Source organism: Macaca thibetana, chromosome 11, assembly GCF_024542745.1.
Source record: "Macaca thibetana thibetana isolate TM-01 chromosome 11, ASM2454274v1, whole genome shotgun sequence".
Lineage (NCBI taxonomy): Eukaryota > Metazoa > Chordata > Mammalia > Primates > Cercopithecidae > Macaca > Macaca thibetana.
The window spans coordinates 62617636-62639765 of record NC_065588.1 but is presented as its reverse complement, the minus strand read 5'-3'; the positions used below and the strand labels follow the sequence as shown (position 1 = coordinate 62639765).

The 22130-nt window shown below is 39.7% G+C and overlaps 3 protein-coding genes across 21 annotated transcripts in view; all 3 read left to right on the top strand.

Moving 5' to 3' along the window:
* LLPH (LLP homolog, long-term synaptic facilitation factor) overlaps positions 1–22130 on the top strand; it is a 648032-nt gene that overhangs the window by 321741 nt on the left and 304161 nt on the right. The window lies entirely within an intron of this gene.
* Positions 1–22130, top strand: part of TMBIM4 (transmembrane BAX inhibitor motif containing 4) — a 529849-nt gene that overhangs the window by 216260 nt on the left and 291459 nt on the right. The gene's annotated exons all lie outside the window — the stretch shown is intronic.
* Positions 1–22130, top strand: part of GRIP1 (glutamate receptor interacting protein 1) — a 710404-nt gene that overhangs the window by 600695 nt on the left and 87579 nt on the right. For 7 of the 19 annotated variants that reach the window (XM_050748306.1, XM_050748301.1, XM_050748315.1 and 4 more), the window contains 4 exons: positions 1646–1801; positions 2416–2571; positions 12440–12626; positions 13215–13360. In XM_050748306.1, the coding sequence (XP_050604263.1) occupies positions 1646–1801; positions 2416–2571; positions 12440–12626; positions 13215–13360 (645 nt within the window). The remainder of the gene's footprint in view (positions 1–1645; positions 1802–2415; positions 2572–12439; positions 12627–13214; positions 13361–22130) is intronic. The other 12 variants (XM_050748313.1, XM_050748311.1, XM_050748309.1 and 9 more) reach the window with 3 other exon arrangements.

Here is a 22130-nt window from a genome sequence, read left to right as displayed (position 1 = left end):
CACCATGCTAAGCACCGTATTTGCCTAATTCTCAGTATCCCTGTGAGGTAGATGATTCCATGATCTCCATTTGACGTTTGAGGAGATCCAGGTTTCGAGTGGCTGAGTAGCTGGCCAAAGTCATACAGAGAGGAAGGGCTGGAGGCAGAGCTGAAACCCAGGTCTGCTTCACCCCACAGTGATCTGTCCATGCTAGTGCTTTTTTTTCATGTACTGTTTCATTCTAGAAAGGATGCGAATTGACCAATTCAACTGGCATCACAGTTGATATAACTTAAGTTCTTTTCTAAATGACCCCTCTTTTCAATGCATAGAGTATTTCACCTCTCTACATATTCACGTGTAAGACACCTAACACCAGAATCATCAAAGTAGAAGGAGATATAAATGCATATGTTAAGCCAGGCCTGGTGGCTCATGCCTGTAATCCCAACAACTCAGAGCTGAGGCGAGAGGATCACTTGAGACCAGCTTGGGCAACATAGGCAGACCCCCATTTCTACACAAATAAAAAATGATAATAAATTAGCTGGGCATGGTGGCATGGGCCTGTAGTGCCAGCTACTCAGGAGGCTGAGGCGGGAGGATTGCCTGAACCCAGGAGTTCAAGATTACAGTGGGCTATGATCACACCACGGCACTCCAGCCTGGGTGACACAGGAAGACCCCACCTCTAGAAAAATAAAATAAGTTCATATGTTATTTTGAGTTCTTTAAGATTATTAAATGAAAAACTTCATATCCGACATAAAAACAAACATTATGTTGCTCATATTTCAGAACACTGGGTGGAATATCAAATCTTAACGTTGAAACTGGAATGGAAACGTGATAAAGATTTTCTAAAACATAAAAGGGATGCCAATTTGAAATTTTAATAAAGTTTATTTCAAACTTATTTAATAAAGTTTGAAATAAACTTTATTAAAATTTTGTGACATCAAGGAAATATAAAAACATGTGAAATATTTTAATAATTATTTCTAATATAAATATGCTTTTTCAAAAAATCATAAAATATAGAGACTTTCATCTTCTCCTTATTAGATGGGATGCAGATAAGATTCTGATACTGATAGATGATTAGAGTGGTTTATTGTTGAGGAAAATGAAGTCCAAGTGATGGATTGTAGTGCGATTAAAATGTCAGAGCAGTAAATTCTGATGTGTGACTAGTAAACCACTTGAATCATGCACTGATGTGATTTATTGCTCCTTCTTTTCTTTTTCTCAAAACAAGTGCTACTAACTGACCAAGATTTGCAAATCTTTAATTACTAATTGTGTGCCATAGATCTTTGAGGGGCTGACTTTTAAGTTAAAAAAAAAAAGTTTTTAATCTCTGCTGCAAAGCAGCGGGGGAGATTAGAAATTGATTCAGTAGTCATCTTAAAAGAAGAAGAAACGAGCTGAGGAAAGATATGCATTATTCTTGGGAAGATGAAAAGTTTACATCCTTTATGTTAATCATCTATTTTGCTGACCACTGAGAAAAGGGCAAAGCCAAATAGATTTGTTTTTATTTGCAAGCAGCTTTGTTTTTTGTTATACTTTTAATTTGGGCAATTCAGTTACTTTTCCTCTTTTTTGGTTCTTTGTTTTTGTTTGTTTGTTTTTATTTCTCATCATCACTTCATATGGGCAGTGAAAATTCAGAGGAGCGACAGGCAACTTACCTGGGATTCCTGGGCCAGCAACCACAGCAGCCTCCACACCAACCATCACTATAACACGCACCACCCTGACCATTGCAGAGCACCAGCCCTGACACTCCCGAAAGCACCTCCTCCAAACAGCCCTCGTAATGTTCCCTGCTTTCTCCTCCTGGTCTTTTATTTCAATTATGTTTTTCTCACTCTTTCCTTTTGGCTTCATGGGTGTTGTTTTTTTCTGTTTCTTATAGCAGCAATGTATCATTTCTGACATCTCCTAGGTTTTTTTCTTTTCCATCAGAAAGCATTTGTTGTTAGCAAAGGATATAAATGTTCAGAATGCTTTATATGTGGCTGAGGAAGTAACAATTCAGAATATTATACAGAGACAATGTTCTCAGGTCTTCTTTGTGTATGTGGAATCACTTATGAAATTCATGTCAGAAAATATCCATGAAAATGAGATTATGTATTTGATGCATTGAGTTGTTCACAGACAAAGTTGTTCTTTTGTTTAAAGCAATTCTCATAGAGTCTCTTTGTGTTCCCATGAGCTTATAAAGATCGTGCTGCCCCTTAGCATTTGTAGGCTCTTCTAAAGCATTGTCTCATGCTCCTGAGGGCTGTCCTCTGTCTGGCTAGAGTCCTTTCTAGCCATTGCCATGCATCATATGTGTCTTTCTGGATCGTTACTGGTTGGCAAGTGTGGCGAGCTCACACTCCACCTGAGAGTGCTCTGTGCAACATCTTCGCTCTCTTGCAGCAGCTTTGGTGTCTTCATCCTTCTCTCCTACCTCCATGAGTGCATACAGCCTGAGTTCCCTGAACATGGGGACTCTACCTCGAAGCCTCTACTCCACCAGCCCACGTGGAACCATGATGAGGAGGAGACTGAAAAAGAAAGACTTCAAAAGCTCATGTAAGTGAAATAACAGCCAATGGCATTTGACCTGGAAAAAACCTGTGGGCATTGGAACCTTGGAAATATTGAAATTGTGGGAAGAGTGTTTCACAGTTGCCTAAGTGATCAGGTAGATGCTGAGCAGCTAACAGCTCTGTGCCAAAGACCATTGGCATGATACCCAGTATCTGTTTGGCAATGACTGCACCCCATTATAACTTCAGACTGAATTCATTCATACTACCTTTGCCCACAACTTTTTATTTGAGATTTGAGATTTTTCTTGCTCTTTTGATGTCATAACATACCCAAAGGTATGATTTTTCCTTTAAGACTCCTTGTGTTATATTCTGGGTAACTTTGGACATGAAACCTTTGTTCTTAGTTTCTTACTCACTCTAAATAAATTTTGTGAAAATGATGCTCCCCTTTTGATAAATATAAGATTCTCATGCATTCATTTAATGTTATCATAAATGTCATACTAAATTATATTTTGTTACCCTCCTCCCCAAAACAATGATAAATATGAACATCCCTTTTTAAACTGTATCTCATTCCCCAAGACTCCAATACATTTTCCAGAAACCTACCCCACTGGTTGTCACTGATCTAACATATATTTCCTTTTTTTTTTTTTTTGAGACGGTGTCTCGCTGTGTCTCCCAGGCTGGAGTGCAGTTGCTCGATCTCGGCTCACTGCAAGATCCGCCTCCCGGGTTCACACCATTCTCCTGCCTCAGCCTCCCGAGTAGCTGGGACTACAGGCGCCTGCCACCACGCCCAGCTAATTTTTTGTATTTTTAGTAGAGACAGGGTTTCACTGTGTTAGCCAGGATGGTCTTGATCTCCTGACCTCGTGATCCACCCGCCTCAGCCTTTTAAAGTGCTAGGATTACAGGCGTGAGCCACCACGCCCGGCCTAACATATATTTCTTATTGCCCACTCCAGTCTGAGGAAGTTTGGAAGGATGCTCAGTTTTACAATAAGCATCCTAAAGTCATGGAATTTCAACCATGAGTCTTGTAAAAATGATCTGGACAGCCAAACACGATATACACTAAGCAAGACTAGGAAGATGTGGTTGGCTACTTGCTTTCGATAGTGGTTGTCTGAACAGAGGGGGAAAAAGGTGATTGAATGCCTTAAAAAGAAATACAAATCACTCCTACATTTATCATTTCTGTTAGAGAAGATCATTCTCTCTCATCATGATCACATAACTTGTGGAAGAAGAAAACACTAACCTTTCTAACTAGACCTAACCATAGTCTAGAGAGTCTGTTTCTTGTCCTGTATCCCTTTTGATGGCCATGATTATGATTCCTACAAAGAAATTTAAAGAAGATGGGATCTCTTCCTGTGCTCACCATGGGAATAAAAATAAGGAACATCCTTAAGTTACCTAAATAAAACCAAAGCCAGTTACTTCACAGCTGGTATGGACTTAACTGGCTTTTCAGCTTGTTTGCAAGAGATTCATCTCCCCAGGAGGATCTCTCTCCAGTCTCACCAGGGCCACCCTAAGTGCCCAAGACCAGCCATCACCCACACTGGGAACTCGTTTCTTCATGACACAGGAACCTGAAGGTTTCCCTACAGTGAACTCCATTCCAAAAGACAGGGTCACCACTGTGGTTTGTACATGATTTAGACTTGCATATATACTTTACATATAAGGACATTTGTCAACTTTGGTATATGAAAATGATAGTAAAATTGAAATGGAAAATGGAAGATTGAATTTAGTCAAAATGAGAACAAAGTGCTCTTAGAGTCCCATATGTTTTTTACTTGACACTAGAGTAAATTATTTACTCTTGGAAGAAACTAGTTGAATGCAATATAGTGAACTGGTTATAAGCCTAGACTCTGGAACCAGGCTACCTGGGTTCCATCCCAGCATCATTACCTTCTAGCTGTAGGACCCTGAGCAAGTTCTATAAACTCTATGCCTCAACTGAAAATAGGGAAAATCACTTCATTGGGTAATTGTGAAGATTGCATGAGGTATGCCTTGACTGAAAATATGAAGAATTACTTCATTGGGCAATTGAGATTACATGAGATTGCATATGTATATGTGTTTTAGAACAACACCTGGTAAATAGTAAGCACAATTTAATTGTTAGCTATTTTGAATAGTTTGTGTTAACTATCATCTGCCTAAATCTGAATTATCACGTAAGAACATCTCTTGACATTGCTCTCAGAGTTTAGTGTTTTTCACGAGAGGTACATTTTGGCCTAATACATAGGTCTTGAGTCTTCCATATAATGCCTTCAGGGTTCATGGTGGTTATTAGTATATGAATTTTTTTTTACAGATAATGACTTTGTGTGTAGTACTCCTCAGTGACAAAAATAGGCTAACAGCCCTCAGCAGGGAAGAGCAATTAAAATGAATTCATTAGTGTTCCTACTTCTGCTTCAAAGACTAGTATTTGTGTTAGGGAAGACTTGCTATGTTGATTAGGGACATTACCGAATACAAACGAATAATGTTTGGCTATCTCAGGTTAATATTTACATATCTTAAATTTTGTAGTAGGAAACAAAGCTGAGGCAGCGCTGTCACTGATATGCATAACCAACTCATAAATTCTTACTTGAATCAGGACATTATTCTTCAACATGTTAGAAATATAAACAGAAACGTGTTTCAATACATTACTAGTTGTTTGTGTTTGCTGTAGACATTAGCCACTAGAGCACCACTCACAATATACATACCAGAATGTTTATAAATGTGTCTCAGGAGATCATACATTTTACATTTTATTCAAACAATAAATTCCAAATGCTATCAACTTTTATTCACACTTCAAAAAGATCTGAAAAAATGATAGCATTGCAAAGGTTTTTGGTTTTTTTTGTTTTGTTTTGTTTTTTGTTTTTTAATGAGGATTTTTTTCTTTTATTGCACAGGTTTGGTATGGTCACATTAGATGTAAAGGTCTTCCCAAATAACTGATAATAAAAGTTTTATTGCCACTCTTACTATACCATGGTTTATTTCCACCACTTTATTTATGTCTTTATCCTTTGCCACCATTTGCTGCCCCCTTTGTAATACTTATGTTTCTATAGCAACCAGGCCAATTGTGTAGATGGTGAATCATGGCAAAAGTCACAAATACAATAAAAAGTCCCTTTGCTGTATTGGTGATGACTTGAGGCCAGAGCTTGCAAAACAGAAAATTCTAATATGTGTTTCCAATGCCAAGGAAGGAGATGCCCAGAAAAAAAATGAAACCTTCTCACGTGAAAATTAAAACATTCTATATCACTGATCAAAGAGGAAATACACGAAGTCTGTATATAGCAATGTGTTATAAGTATTAAAACAGGAAGGTGTCATGTTTGTTTCATAGGGAAAATAATGAATACAGCACACATTAGGCTTTGACGAGTGTCACAAAGCCCTGGAGGCATGGCCAAGCCAAGTCATAGAGGGAGCCCTCTCATCTCCTCTGCTGGAATCTTACTGCCCTTTCCCTGGCTGCCTGTGCTGCCTCTTTTTCTGCCAAAGAGGCCAAGTCTCCTTCCAGAACCTCATCATCTCCCTGTAACAACAGCGTGGCTGAGCAACAGATCTAGCTAGTTTGCCGTGCTTTCTGTTCCCCGCCACTGTACCCTGGGCCAGCGTAGAGACTGTCTCTTCCCAGTCTGCCTGAATTTCAGCAAAGAGTAGAAGTTAGAACACATTTCCAGAATGGTCTTTGCTGCTTTTGTCATCAGCAGTAACTAGAGAGAGTGCCATTGAAAAGAGCTGAAGGAAAGAAAATGAAAAAACCTAACAACTTTTCTGGTCCCTTCCATCGACCTGGGAACAAAGAATGGAAGATAAAGGCAGCTACTGGTAAGCTTTTATAAGTGACCATTCAGGGAGCCCTGGAAGGGGACACCCTAAGAACTGTCCTTACACCCTCATTTGGACAAAGGAGCTGTTGGCCACCTCTACTGCGTTCCTGAACTGGATCACATGATACACATGTGTTGGGTCTATGGCAGGTTGACTATAGTGTGGAACACTTTAGTGAGACAGAAGTCTTAGATTACAGGATCACTAATAAAAACACATTATTCTTTGGGAGGCTGAGGCAGGTGGATCACTTGAGCCCAGGAGTTTGAGACCAGTCTGGACAACATGTTGAAACCCTGTCTCTACAGAAAAAGAAAAAAATACAAAAATCAACCAGGTGTGGTGGCATACACCTATAGTCCCAGGTACCTGGGGGGCTGAGGCGGGAGGATTGCTTGAGCCCAGGAGATGGAGGTTGTCGTGAGCCAAGATTCTGCCACTACACTCCAGCCTGGACAACAGAGTGAGAGCCTATCTCAAAAAAAGAAAAAAAGAAGAAAAAAACAGATTATAGTAATAAATGTTTGGGGTCCTTAGTTCTCTATATTTTTTAAATGCTTCTCATAGCTGATAGAAAATCTTGCAGCCTTCTAAATTAAATAAACATTGGGTAAATTTTTAAACTTTTGGAGGTGTTATTGGCTGCCCCTTCCCTTTACTAGGAAGAATAAGAATTGACAAAAATACAGTCATTCCCTGCAAATCTGAAGAGTTGTGAACAGAACCCTCCATGTGAGAATGGGAATAGGACAGAGCAGGCACGAATCTTGAACACAGCCTCAGCATACACCCGTTAGCAGGATTCAAACATAGGATGTCAGCAATTTAGTCATTTCCATCTTCACCTTGAGGAGTAGACAAGCCTCGGCCAAAGCTGGTAGCTAGTAGCAATGATGACTGAATACCTTGCAGAAGCATCTGCTCCTGGAGAGAGAATTCACCATCCACATTTTCAAATGACAGGGGAATATTCACCTTCATCTTCTTTTGCTGGTTGACCACATTAATGAAGCAGGATAATCAAGCTCATTTTTTTCTCCTCTAAGTTAATATTGATTTTTTTTCCTTTTGGTTCCTTATCTTTAAATCTACAATATATCTTTTTCATATCTGGTAATAATTTTCAAAACTTTTATATATGTAACTAATCAATACATATAATTTCAAATGAAATTTTGCTCTGTCAAATAAAAGATTCCAATATGTCAGAGGACTTTCAGAGTTAATTATAAAATCATAAATTATTTGCTATAATGCTATATGTATAATATAAATTGTAACTATATAATTATAAAACCAATACATAATATGTAAATTTATTTTAAATCCTAAATTCAATTTTCTAATAATTTGTATCATCTCAAATTGCCTCCAGATAGAGCTTATAAATTTAATAATATTCATATTAAATTAGTACTTATTTTCAAAACCTTCTAGAGAATAAAATTATTCAACTATCTTCACTGCTTCAAAAAATATAGCAAGTCTTTCTTTTGAGAAGGCTTCACTATATCTAATATAATCTCACCTGTTACTATTAAACTGACCTCTTTTTTTCTTGGCTCTTTCTTAGTGAAGATGGTAAACAGCTGCCTTAAAGTTTCTTAAATAGCTTTTAACACCAATTAAGTAGTCTGATAATCTATATCAAATTGTGATCTCAAATGAAAAAAAAATTAATGTGAACTTACAAAAGAGTCACAGAAAGTAAAGGATTCCTGATTAAGTCCAAAAAGCTTCACCTAGAAGATAAGTAGAAGTTACCTGCCAAACATGTGATGCTGTAACATGATACTCCCATTTTCTATGAGAAATAACTGGAATGCAACGTACTCTCCAGATCCTTATTGACAGGAAATGGTGTCTCCCAGTGATTTGGTGCCACTGATAGCAAAAATTATGATCTGGAGAGTAATCACGGTACACTCTACATCAGTAAAACCACACCAGAACATGTGATCTAAATTAGTACATGGCAGTCCATGTGTCAGACCTGGCAATTGCAAGCTTCCACCTGTAAGAAGCATAGGGTTGGAGGCTACCTTCACCCCCCACTGCAGGCTATGTTAACCTTAATCCAGCTGCAACAGAATAAGGATGGTGCTTCTTAAGGAAAAGTCAATTTTTTTTTCTTACTCCTGCTAGACAAATGATCTACTTCACCCTCCCTTGCCCCATCAGCTGCAATTACCTGGGTCCTGAAGAATGACTTGTAGTTCCTTACGGTAACTCAGCATCATCTATGAGAAGTATTGTTTCCTAAAAGGAATGTGCAGATGACATCCCAAAACTTGATTCATTCCCCATTTATTCAGCATTGATTGAATGTTCCAGGCACTAAGATTTCAGAGATTAAAAGAGCTGGTTCCAACCTTTCAAGGACTCAGGGTCAGGTGGAGAGAAACAGGCAAATAGAGACCTGATAAATGCTGAAACAGGACCATGTATTAGAAATGTGGAAATATAGAAAAGTAAGTACCTAATTCTGCCTGGATAAAACAGAGAAAGGGACCCAGAGCAAGAGCTGAGTGGCAGAGGGCACAGTATATATGAAGACACAAAAGTGTGTCAAGAGAGCTGAGGCACATGGCACATGAAGGGACCAAGAGAAACAGGAGAGTGGGTTGGCAGGAGAAAGGAACTGATGAAGGGTCCTGTGTACTCTGCTAGAATTGAAAAGTGTGTTCTATAGGAAACAGGGAACTATTGAAAATTCAAAACGGGGCAGGGATTACCTTTGCATGTTAGGAAGGCTACTCTAGCAGCAGTTGGAGGCTGTTATCATAAAACAAGAGGCAGGGTCACTAGTTAGAAGTCTATCCAGTAATGTACACTGGTGATGATGAGGCCTTGCTCTGTAGTAGTGACAATAAGAAAGGGAAGAAGATTCACTCAGTTTTGAAAACATTGAGGAGCCAACGAGACAGTTTGTAGATGGGATACCCATTGAATAGGGAAATCCATCACTGGTGCTTGACAGAAACTAAGGGGAAAGTTGAGAAGATACATGCAGAGTAGATAAGTTGGGGCCTCATTGTATCAGCAAAGTTTATCTGACGGGAGGTTCAGCTGGAAATAATATGTAGGGAATATTGTGCATGTAAGGACCCAGAAATAAGTACATTAGAATAATTCAAATGAAAAATAATGAAAGCCCAAATTGAGGTACTGAAATTAATAAGGGAAAAGAGGATTTTTGTAAGATATATTTCAGTGGCCATCCCGAAAGGATTTAGCAGTGGATAGAATTTGAGACAATGGGGAGTTGTGAGTTAAGGCTACTTTGAGATTTCAAGCCTAGAGAGCCTGTTCACAGAAATAGTAGTGGCAATGAGAGAGGGAAGAGGATTCGCTCAATTTTGAAAACATTGAGTTTGAGGAGCCAATGAGAGAGTGTGTGGATGGGATACCCATCAAGGAGGGAGATCCATTACTGGAGCTTGACAAAAACAAGAGAAAGAGTTGAGAAGATACATGAGGAAGACATATAGGCATGCTGGGAATGAATGAGGGAAAGAATGAGGGTAGAAAAGACTTGGAGGATGGAACTGTGCACTGGAATGCAGAGGGCGGCAAAGCAACTGGCTGGGACTGAAAAAGTAAGACACTCGAAACAAATCTTCATCAAAACCAAGCAAACAATTTTAGAACGCAACGGATGGTCCTAAAGCCAGTCACCAGGTAGAGCAGATGAGGCCACTGATTTTAGCAGTCAGGAAGTCATCGGTGAGAGCAGTTTCGGTAAATGGTGAAGGCAGAAACAAAGTTTTTAGCAGCTTCAGAATCAGTACACATCTATAGACAGAGGTCAGAAAGCTGGGGGAGTGAGTAGAAAAGTTCGGAAAAGAAGCAAGAGAGAAATTTTTTCATGGCACAAAATCATGGGGGGTGGAAAGGGATAGTATTAAAAACACTAACAGGGGGAATTAGCCTTGAAATGGAAGGAAGAATACAACCTCCTGTAGTGGGGAAAAAAGGAAGAGGGAACAAATAATGATAAAGAGAAATTGAGGCTAAACAGAATGTTGTTTAAGGAACTCTGGTCAAAGGGTTGCATCTTTTCAGTCTTATAGGAAATGAGGAGTAACGTTTGACCATGATTTAGGGTAGAAACATATGAGACAGATCCTTTGTGGAATGAAATAAGGTGTCAAAATATCACACAACAACTAATTTAAGGGCCTAATAGGATTGTGAATTTGTAGTGACTTTTCCTTAGTAACAGCAGTGGAGTTGACTGGGCATTACCGAAGAGTATAAAATATTAGAGTATAGAAAAAATCCCAAGAGGTTAAAGAATCTTTGAGCCTAGGAGATGCATTATTAAAATGCTCACTAGAAGTCCATGTGGAGTGTGGCGAAAATGATGCCAGCAAAGCCAGTGGGCAAAGACAATGGCTTTCCACCTGCACTTGCCAGATCCCCACATGAGGCCAGGGAAAAGCCTCAGGGGTCTCCCATTCCCACATCAACTACAGTAGCTGTTTTTATCTGGAATACAAAGGCGGCCCTTATATGTTTTCATTTTAAGGGGGAAAAATCTGTTGCTAAAATATTGTTGGAAAACCAGTAGACTCAGGAGACAAGTGAGAGGGAATGGGACTGGAAGTCATAAAGAGGAGACAGATTGCAGGAAGTGGGAAAGATGGCTAATAAAGGCTATGTGATCAACAAGGGGGATTTGGATATCAGGATCTTGAAGATCTATTCATTTTGAAGGAAGATGGGGACCACCATAGGGTTCTACTGGCAGAGAGTGGAAGTAGGGTGGCATTACTAGAACTGACAGGGAGAGAGTTGAAGAAGCATAAAGCCAGCTTGCTAGAAGGTTATCACCATAATGTCAAAGAGGCAGAGGACAAGGAAAAGCTACAGGTTAGAGGCAGACTAAGAGGTAAGTCCTGAAGTTATGAAGAAAAGGGGGAGAATTTTGAAAAAGTAGATTATGGGCTTGAAAATGAGACAGAGCAGAAATAAGTACAGAATATGGAATTTTAAATAGGAGTAGTTGAATCAATGTACCATATGTGGAGAGCAAGAATTATGAACCTGTCTTCCTGCCATTTGTAGAGAGAGTAAAAAAAAATGGCTTTTGGAGAGGGTTATGAGGTATATGGTGTCATCAGGTTTTAATTAAAGGGGGCCAGACTCTTTCTGGAGGAAGAGGCAGTGCAGCATAGGACCTGCAGGCAGAGACTGCTCACAGAGAGCACAGGTGGCCCAGCTCCAGTGGGCAGGGCTGAGAGAAAGGCATGGAGGAGTGGAGCAGCCCTTTCATGAGTTGGGAATGGAAACAAGATGGAGACATCTGCTGGAAGGTGTAGATGAATATCAGAGAGATAAATGAAATAGGATAAATAATAGGAAATAAATGAAATACAACAACGTAGACTAGAGACCCAGTAGGAAAGAGCAAGGCTGAAGAGAACAAACTCTGAGGGGACAGGAGGAATGTACAGAGTTTAAACAACATCATCGTGCCAATTCAACACTAGATTAAGGAAAAGTACAGCCTCACCACTCCAAGGGTCAAATTTAGATTAATTATTTCTTCAAAGCTGAAGGTAGGATTGTTTAAAAGTCACAAAGCCCAGATGCAAATGGCTAAAGTGGAAAAAAACATGAGACCAGCTAGCTCAACTCCCTTTTTCTTAGGATGTAGACACACAGAGACACAAAATGGCCTACCCCAATGTTCCCCAGCTGGTGTTCAGTGATAGAGCCAGTACTAAAACCCACGTACCCTGACCCTAAGGCCATCCTCTTAAAGCCCCCACAATGATCCCTGGTTTGAGGAGTGGGGAGCCAGGGTACAGGGATACACTGATATTATTATTGAAATGTGATGAATATTGAGAGATTCACTTATCTTTTTCAACTTTTGCTAAACCAGAGGCCATAATTGAACCTCCCACCATTGCCATTAAGTTTTTATGCAGAGACACGATCTATTTTGGAAATGCTGGTATTCCTGGTGCTTGCTCCAACCTAAAGTCAGTATTTTCTGTTTGTTCCTCTAGTGTCCTTAGCCTCTAGCACAGTGGGATTGGCTGGGCAGGTTGTTCACACAGAAACCACAGAGGTTGTGCTGACGGCAGATCCTGTCACAGGATTTGGGATCCAACTGCAGGGCAGTGTGTTTGCCACAGAAACTCTCTCTTCTCCACCTCTGATTTCCTATATCGAAGCTGACAGCCCAGCAGAGAGGTGAGACTCTTTTACAGCATCATTTTCTGCTCTGCATTTCTGGTACCTGCTATCTTTGAATGGCTAGTGAATTATGAAACATTGCTCAATGTAGGAAATGCAAGATGTGATGAACCCTCTTCTGACAATAAAATTCTATGTTCTTGATCAGGTTTGAAAAGAGTAATGAGCATGGATGCCTTTAACTAGTAGATTTTGTCCATCAAGGGACTAGAAGCTATATTAATTAAAAAGGAGAAAAATTCATAAATAAAACATATCCTGAAGTTCAACTTCAGTAGTTTCTGCCATTGGGGAATATACATTCATCATTACTAAATATTGGTTTGGATCAGATTCTAACAATACTATGGTTATGAATTATTAATTACTTCTCTGGGATACTTCAGGATTCCCCTGCTCACAATTATAACCATGAAATGCAACAACATAAGATGTTGAAGTTGACCTATATGATGCCCACAGCATTGAATAAGCAAGACCAAATTATGATGCTATTTTGCAAGGATCAAGCAAGGTAGATTTGACAAGCTCAACTTGGTAATTATTTACTCCATCTACAACCTCTCACATGTGGTTCTAAATTAGATGTGGGGTGCTACAGATTGGAGACAGAGTGATGGCCATCAATGGAATTCCAACAGAAGACAGCACCTTCGAAGAAGCCAATCAGCTCCTCCGAGACTCTTCAATCACGAGCAAGGTCACACTGGAAATCGAGTTTGATGTTGCAGGTATAATCATATCATCGCAAGTCAGTGACAGAGTCAGGAGTGGACTGCATGTGAATTATATTGGTTATGTGGCAGAGAGGAAACTATTGTTTTATATGCTGAACATGCTTTTGTTTAGGAGGTTTGGGGTGTCGTGTCGTTTTGAATTGAGCATTGTTTTCGATTATTCCTTAAAATGTCACCGCATGAACAACTGAAAATAAATGTGACAAATTGAATAATAGCCACAACTACAGAGGCGACAAAAACAAATCATGTGGCCTTCATTCTTTCATTCTTCTGTATACTAGAGAAACCATATTCTTTAGTCAGAGACAAGTAAAGCCTCTCTTTGACCCTTCACACTGCAAAGAACACATGAAACTTCTTTTGAGAGCAATGAAAATTCCCTAAGTGTTTTTAAACAAGCCCAGTTGGCAAATAGTTTTTAATGTTAAAGAGAAATGACAGCAGATACTTGTTAAAAATGACAAGGAAGACTTTATTGGAGACTACTGCAGTAGGGGTCTAGAATATTGCAGTAGGCCAGGAATGGTGGCTCACACCTTTAATCCTAGCACTTTGGGAGGCCGAGGCAAGTGGGTCACCTGAGGTCAGGAGTTTGAGACCAGCCTGGCCAACTTGATGAAACCCTGTCTGTACTAAAAATACAAAAAATTAGCCAGGCATGATGGCAGACACCTGTAGTCCCAGCTACTTGGGAGGCTGAGGCCGGAGAATTGCGTGAACCCGGGAGGCAGAGGTTGCAGTGAGCCAAGATCGCGCCACTGCACTCCAGCCTGGGCAATCTGGGCAATGAAAGCAAAACTCCATCTCAAAAAAAAAAAAAAAAAAGAATATTGTGGTAGGGGAGAGAGATGGAACCCAACTCCAAATATAGCCAGGGCAGTTGGGAGTTTATAGCCAGTAGACAAAGTGAAGATGGGGGAGTCATTGAATGGAAAATTACTAAAAGGAACTTGATTAAATATCAAAGGTGGAGGGCCAAGGGGATTCTCCCTAAACTGACTCAGCAGATTCTTGCTAAAATTGGGCTCCCAGCCCCAAAACAAGGCATAGTCAAGAAGAGGGCTCCAGGGAACCAAACTAAAGTTTGGTTATAGTCAGTCCTGACAGGTGTGTGGATTTTAGAGATTGGTGCTAGTTCCCATTTAAGAAAATTGTCTTCACACAGTGAAAGACTACCTCACAGACCCAATAACCCTTACCAGTTAGTAAAGATATGCTTGTGGACACAGGGATCACATTATTCCAACAAATATTTACTATTTACCATGGGCCAGTTATGCCCCTACACAATGTAGATGTAATAGTAGACAGGAAAGTAAAAAAAAGCTTATATATTTTTAAAAAACTTATATGAAGCTTATATTATAGCAGCATATAGAAAGTTAATTTAAAAATTAACAAATATTGCCAGTGTGGTGGCTTACACCTATAACCCCAGCACTTTCGAGGCCAAGGTGGGAGGATCACTTGAGCCCAGAAGTTCAAAACCAGCCTGGGAAATATAGTAAGACCTCATCTCTTAAAAAAAGAAAAGAAAAAAAAGTTGTTTAAGTTAGCCTGGCATAGTGGTGCATGCCTGTAATCCCAGCTGCTCAGGAGGCTGAGTTGAAAGGATAACTTGAGCCCTGGAGGTCAAGGCTGCAGTGAGCAGTGATTGTACCATTGAACTCCAGCCTGGGTGACAGAGTGAGACCCTGTCTCAAAAAAAATTAAGTAATCAAAATTAACAAATACAAATTTAGAGAATAAGTGCTCTAAGGAAAATACCACAGGATAGAGGGTTAGAGAATGACTTTAGGGGAGCTAATTTTGTAGGCTGATGCTCTAAGGAAGTGACATTTGGGCAGGGATAAGAAGGCTGAGAAGGGTAAGCCTTGTTTTTCTCAGAAGAGGCATTCTAGGGAGAGGGAGTAGGCAGTATAAAGACCCTAAGCCAGAACAATTAGCTTGCTGGAGAAACAACAAAAAGAGCTGTTCCTGGAACAATTAAGGGAGTTGGGTTTGGATTGGGTTTGGATTTGGTGATGGAGTTGGAGAGGTTAGAGAGACCGAGTAATGCAGTGCCTGGTAAGGAATTTAGATCACATTCCAAGTGTAATGAAGCCATGGAGTATTTTATGTGGACGAGCTAATCTGAGGAATGTTTTAGAAAGAGCCTTCTGACATGGGAGGGGAAAATAGCAGAAGCAGGCAAAACCAGTTTGGAGATTGTGGCAGTTGGACAGGTAAGACATGATAGTGGCCTGACACAGTGGTAGTGCTGGAAGTGGTAACAAATAGTGGAATTTAGGACATGGCTTGACACAGAGCTAATAGCACTTGCTTATGGGTTAGATATGGAAGGTGAGAGAGAAGGAAGAGCATGGATGGCTCTTGAGGTGTGAGGGTGAGCAGTCGGGTAGACAGTGATGTCTTTAGCTGAGAAGACTGGAAGAGAGGAAATTTGGAAATAGGAAAAATAATTCTATTTTAGAGATGAGTTGGCAAATCCACTGCCAATACTAGAGAAAAAAGACAAGCATGTCTGTTCCTTAATTCAAATGACAGTTATTGAGCACCCGTTACTAGGTGCTAAGCACTGTGCTGTTTTCAGATCATTGAAAGAGAAAATAGAAAGGATCCATATCCTCAAAGAGTTCAAAGCTAAATAGGAGAGAAAGAGCTGCTGAATGGTAAGAATAGACTTGCCAAATTTGTGTTGCCACTGGAATGCAGAAAGAAGGGCCCAGGAGAGAGTCACGCAGGCATTACCTTTTGGAGCCTAGGATTCGGGGTCTGGGCTGGATAGCAAGACTGAGGAGTAACCAACATGGCAGTGATTGTTAAAGTCATCGGAAAAAAGGAGACCACTAAGGAAAGAGTGGCAGTAAGAAAGGGACTGAGGAGGGGACTCTGCCTGAGGAATACTGAGATTTAAAGGGAAAAAAAATGTGAGTAAAGGTGATGAAGGTGCACCTTGAGAAATGGAAGGAGAACTAAAAGAAGGTGGCATTTTGGAAGCCAAAGAAAGAATTTCAAAGCAGAAGTCACTATTGATAGCTTAAAGGTACTATGGAGAATTCAAGTAACATAAGGTAGGAAATGTCCTTTGGATTTGGCCATTAAGAAGAAAGACATTGCCATAGTATAAAAAGATCTGAGAAGTAGGGGCAGAAGTCACATTGCAGTGAGCTAAGGAATGAGTGGAGAGTGATAAGTACAGAGATGCTCTGCTTGCTGTCTGCTTTAGGAACTGGATTTTGGAAGAGAGTTTGGCTGAAAAAATGCACTGAATGGATGAAAGAGACTGGAGACCACTCTGGGCTCCTCTTTTGAGAACTTCTGCATTTACTTATACACTTGTTGCTCTATTTTATGTTGTATTATAACCTTTATTCGGTAGTTCTCAACTGGGGTCAATTTTGCCCCAGGGGACATTTGGTGAGGTCAAGAAATTTAGCTGTAGAGAAAGAAGAGACAACAGATAGTGGGAGACTCAAAGTTCAGAGGGGTGTTATTTTGTATTGCGACTTTGTTTTGTTAAGATTGGAGAGATTGAGCATGTTTGGGGACTGACATGAATGAGGGAGAGAAGAGATAATAATGGAATCAGATCCACAAAGGAATGAGAAAGAGCAGTCCAGGACAGAAGGTAGAAGACCTCTTCTTATGAGTTTGTAGAAAAGGTTGGGAGACACAGAAAGACAAACATTACCTGTTCTCACTTAACTGTGGGAGCTAAAAATTAAAACAATTGAACTCCCGGAGATAGAGAGTAGAAGGATGGTTACCAGAGGCTGGGAAGAGTAGTGATGATAGTGGGGAGTGGGGATGGTTAATGGGTCCAAAAAAAATTTGGAAAGAATGAATAAGACCTGGTGTTTGCTAGCACCACATGGTGACTGCAGTAAAAAAATAATTTAATCATACATTTAAAAATAGCCAGAAGAGTATAATTGGATTGTTTGAAACTCAAACTATGGGTACTAGAGGGGATGGATACCCCATTTGCCCTGATGTGGTTATTGTGCATTGCATGCTTATATCAAAGTATCCCATGTAACCCATACATATATATGCCTAATATGTACCCACAAAAATTAAAATAACTTTTAAAAAGAAAAGAAAAGGATGTGAGAATGTAAGTACATTTTTAGCTGGCTTTTAGATGGTTCATGTAAGAACTGTCAAGCAAGGGTGAAAAGATCAGCAGCTTGGAGGGTTGAAAAGAATGAAGATTTAGAATAGCAAATGGGAGGAATGCATGAAGAAACCATCCAGAAGCCTGTAAAAGGATATTCAAGCAGAGTCTGGAAGCTTGAAGTTTATAGCAGCATCAACCTACACAGTGGAGTATGTTGTTGTTGTTGTTTATTTTCAGGAGACCTCAGCTGCCAAGTAATAAGAGCAGAGAAAATGAATGATTAGATTGAGCCAGAGATTGAGGTTTCAAGAGAAGGTTCAACAGAAGAACTAGTCAGGGAGGTTTAATATGTTTCTGGGAGAGCAGATGAATAATTATGATAGTAACATCATAATTATTATGGTAATATTTATCAAATGCTTGTTCTGTGGCCTGTCACTTTCTAAACGTGATGTGTGCATCAAATTGCTTAATTCTTATAACAGCAATGGAAGAGATTACTATGATTACATCCTCAGAAAATTGAGGCACACATAGTTGATGGTAGGCTGGAATTTTAACCCAGGCAGTCTGGCTTCAAAGGCCACACTGGCAGCACTACACTACACTACTGTGTTTGAAAGAATCTAAGTGGGAGAGATGGGAATCAGTAATAGATCAGCCCGATAGACTGAGAGAAAAGGGAAGACTTAAGGAACTAGAGATCTTCAGGAAGAAAACGGGATAGTGAGAGAAAGGAATGAGAGAGCTGATGTCTAGGAGATTGAGGCCCAAGTGCTGTATTACAGTTTAGGATTTCAGAGACAGTCAAGCAAGACTTATGGTGGTGATTTGCAAAAGCAGAGTGGAGGTAAAGATCCTCAACCAGGAGAGATCTGAGAACTGGGAACAGTGTAATGGAAGGACCAGTCATGCAGTGAAATCTCACGGAAGGATGGCAGGACTTAGAATTACGAGGGGAATATGAAGTAGCTGCATTGCACATGCCAAGCACAATACCACAGAAGGAGCTTTGCAGTAGCTGCTTTCTGTCATGTTTGGGTGGTTTGACTCACTTCATTCAGGGCTTTGCTCAAATGTCACTTGCTCAGAGAAGCCTTCCTGACCATCTATCACTCTCTATTCTCTTGCCCAGATTTATGGTTCTGCTTAGCCCTTCTCACACTCTGACGTTATATTGTATATTTGTTTATTTTCACTCTCCTCCAGTGGAAAAACCTATGAAATCAGGGACTTTGTGGGTTTTGTTTATGAATGTACACCTAGCACCCAATGTATTGCTTGGAATACAAGAAGCTCTCATTTAGTCAATACTTGGTGAATGAGGCCAGATGTGGTAGCTCACGTCTGTAATCCCACCACTTTGGGAGGCTGAGGTGGGTGAATTATTTGAGGTCAGGAGTTCCTAACCAGCCTGCCCAACATAGTGAAACCCTGTCTCTACTAAAAATATAAAATTTAGCTTGGCGTGGTGGTGTGCGCCTGTGATCCTAGCTACTGGGGAGGCTGAGGCAGGAGAATCGCTTGAACCTGGGAGGCAGAGGTTGCAGTGAGCCAAGATCATGCCACTGTACTCCAGCCTGGGCAACAGAGCAAGACTCCATCTCAAAAAAAAAAAAAAAAAATACTCAGTGAATGAATGGATGGCAAGCAGTTGGCTTTCCTGAGGAACTGGGATCAGGAACTTCAGATTGCATCAGGAGCTGAGATCATCCCCACTGTTTCTCTGGGATTCCTGTTCTCAGTGCTGCTTGTTTCTGCATATCTCCTCCATTTGTCCCTGTAGACAAGTTTTCTCTGACTTTTTATTGTATGTAATTGTCCCATCTTGGCTAAAGTGCCCAGCCAGTTCTAATTTCTCATTCCCAGGAGAAAGAATCTAATTGGCCCAGCTTAGGTTTGGTATCCTACCCTTCTAGTCAGCTGTGACCAAGCAAGAATCAGGTAGGACTTTTTAAGGATGGGTCAGATGGTGGTAATGATACGGTTTTCAAAGAAGGCTGTCCAGCAACCCCAGAATGTACAATAACTACAATAATACAACATTAATTGTTAATTATTGTTGACTACAATAACAGAACATTAGTAGTGAAATGCCTCTTATAATCCAATACCTTTATTCATTATAAATGGGGAAACTGAGGCTCAGTTGGGGAAACCCAAGGTCATACAGCGGGGTGAATGGTAGACCTAGGTCTGTTGACTTGTAGTCTCTCTTCCCCATATCACATTGCACTGACTCTTCCAAGAGATGTTACCAGGATGAAGCAATTAGAGCAGGAGTTCTAAACCTCTGCCCCACTGACATTCTTTGTTGCAGGGAGGTGGTTTGTTGAATATTGTGTGCACTGTAGTACGTTCAGCGGCACCCACTCACTACATTCCAGTTGTGAAATTACCAGCACAATTTACTCTTCTTCATAAGCAGTATCTAAGTATTTACTTATGAATATATATGTGTATATTTTAATATTTGTTGATTGAATACTTTAATGTCTTAAATTTAAGCTCCTAAAAAATTAGGAACTCTGTCTATTAAACCCAGTTTGTTCAGTACCCAGCTTACTTGATAAGGGACAGGAAAAGGAAATGTAAGTTCATCTCCCACTGCCCTTAATTGTTCCGGAAAGTAACCCACTTATAGATGGAAATAATATAGAATAGGGCAAGAAAAGCTATGTTCCCATCTTGTTGTTCCTTCCTCATGACAGACATCACTAGTTGACACTAGTATTCTCCCGCTGAGCCCAGATACAGCATCATGGTCCTCAATAGAACACTCTAGTTAGTCATTACTAACCTACTAGTATCTACTGGAAACTATTGGATTCGGAAGAATCCTTTCTAACCATTCAAGAACTTGGGACATTGGTGGGGAATCTTTATGTGAGTTGTTTCAAGACTGCTCAGTACTTCTGAATCCACTCCCAGTTGTCTGGATATAAGCCATCCATTTCTAAAATTCTGCCTCAGAAATATTTTACAACCAGATATTAATTCCCAAACCTTTGGACCTCAGAGACAAATTATCTCTATTTTATAAATATTTTAAGTGACATAGAGTGGTTAAAAAAGCTTGACTCATTTTTGCCCAAATCTGTCTCCCTTTTCCCCCCCTTTTTTTTTTTTTTTTTTTTTGAGACAGAGTCTTGCTCTCTTACCCAGGCTGAAGTGCAGTGGTGCTATCTTAGTTCACTGCAACCTCCGTCTCCTGGGTTCAAGCGATTCTTGTGCCTCAGTGTCCCAAGTAGCTGGGATTATAGGCATGTGCCACCAAGCCTGGCTAAGTATTTTTGTATTTTTGGTAGAGACAGGGTTTCACCATGTTGGCCAGGCTGGTCTCAAACTCCTGAGTTCAGGCAATCCACCTACCTCAGCCTCCCAAAGTGCTAGAGTTACAGGTGTGAGCCACTGCGCCTGGCCCCAAATCTGTCTCTTTAAATATAGGTACTGTACTGCACAAACAGCAATAGTAACTTTGATGACATGGTTTTAAGTTAAAGGTGCTTATAACCCCATCATGCTAATAAATATGTTTAAATTTTTTATATTTCTTACCAAAATCCTTACCATACATATAATTTTATAAAGCTGTAATCATAATACATGCACAATTTACATTTTGCCTTTTTTGTTACTGTCTTTTAAATACCAATCTCCAACTAATGTCATGAATAATACCTGAAGTTTCTACTTTAAGTCTGAAGTTATTTTGTTGGAAAATATATATATATCTTTGTTCTGGAAAAAAGTCTCAGTGAGAATCCTATCAAAGAATGTTTGCCATTATTATGGAGCCCCCAGTGCCTTTCTCTGCATTGGTGGGAGTTAAACATTCACGTTCCTCACAAAGGGTGTCTGCATTGATAAATAATGATGTAGTTGTTATCTTACTGTGCCAACAATGAATGCTTCAGGCAGAAGAGCCGACCACTTGGAAAGAAGGAGACCTTTGTTTACCCAAATGTGTTTTTAATTATAGTATTAACAAAGATAAAGCAAAATCAGGGAAGTACAAAATAATTACATGTGAGTCTAACAAAATAAATATCATTTGTTCTTAGATTCTATGTACTTCCTCTAAACCTGCTGTTTTTCCAAACATTGGATCTTTCCCTCTTTACTAGTGTTTCTTTAAGAAACCCCAAATTAAATATGCCTTTGCTTTAGCAGCCAAATAATTATATAAAGAAAAAATAACAAATATAAAATAAATCATGTTGGCATTTAAAGATTAAAATGAAGCTGCAGCTTGATCAAAGAGATTCATTAGTTGATATTTGCTCATCATTATGAATATTTCAAATCTCATGTAGTCAGAAGTGATTCATTACTGTTTTCCAGGAAGTGATAATATCTCCTGCAGTGTCATTAACAATGTTAATCTTGGTCAAGGTTCCCTGGATTAAAAATTTATAAAAGCAAAATGTTGCTATAGTAACTATTCTAGAACAGCATTTTCTGGCCCTTGTGTTTCCAAGAACTCACTTACACAAGCTTAGCATCATGGGCAAGATGCTGTATACATATACAGATATACAGACATACATGTACAAATATGTGTATGCTCCCCTCGCCTTTCACAGAGAACTGTTTCTTAAAACAGAAAATATTAAATGGGTAGGACAGGTGCAGTGG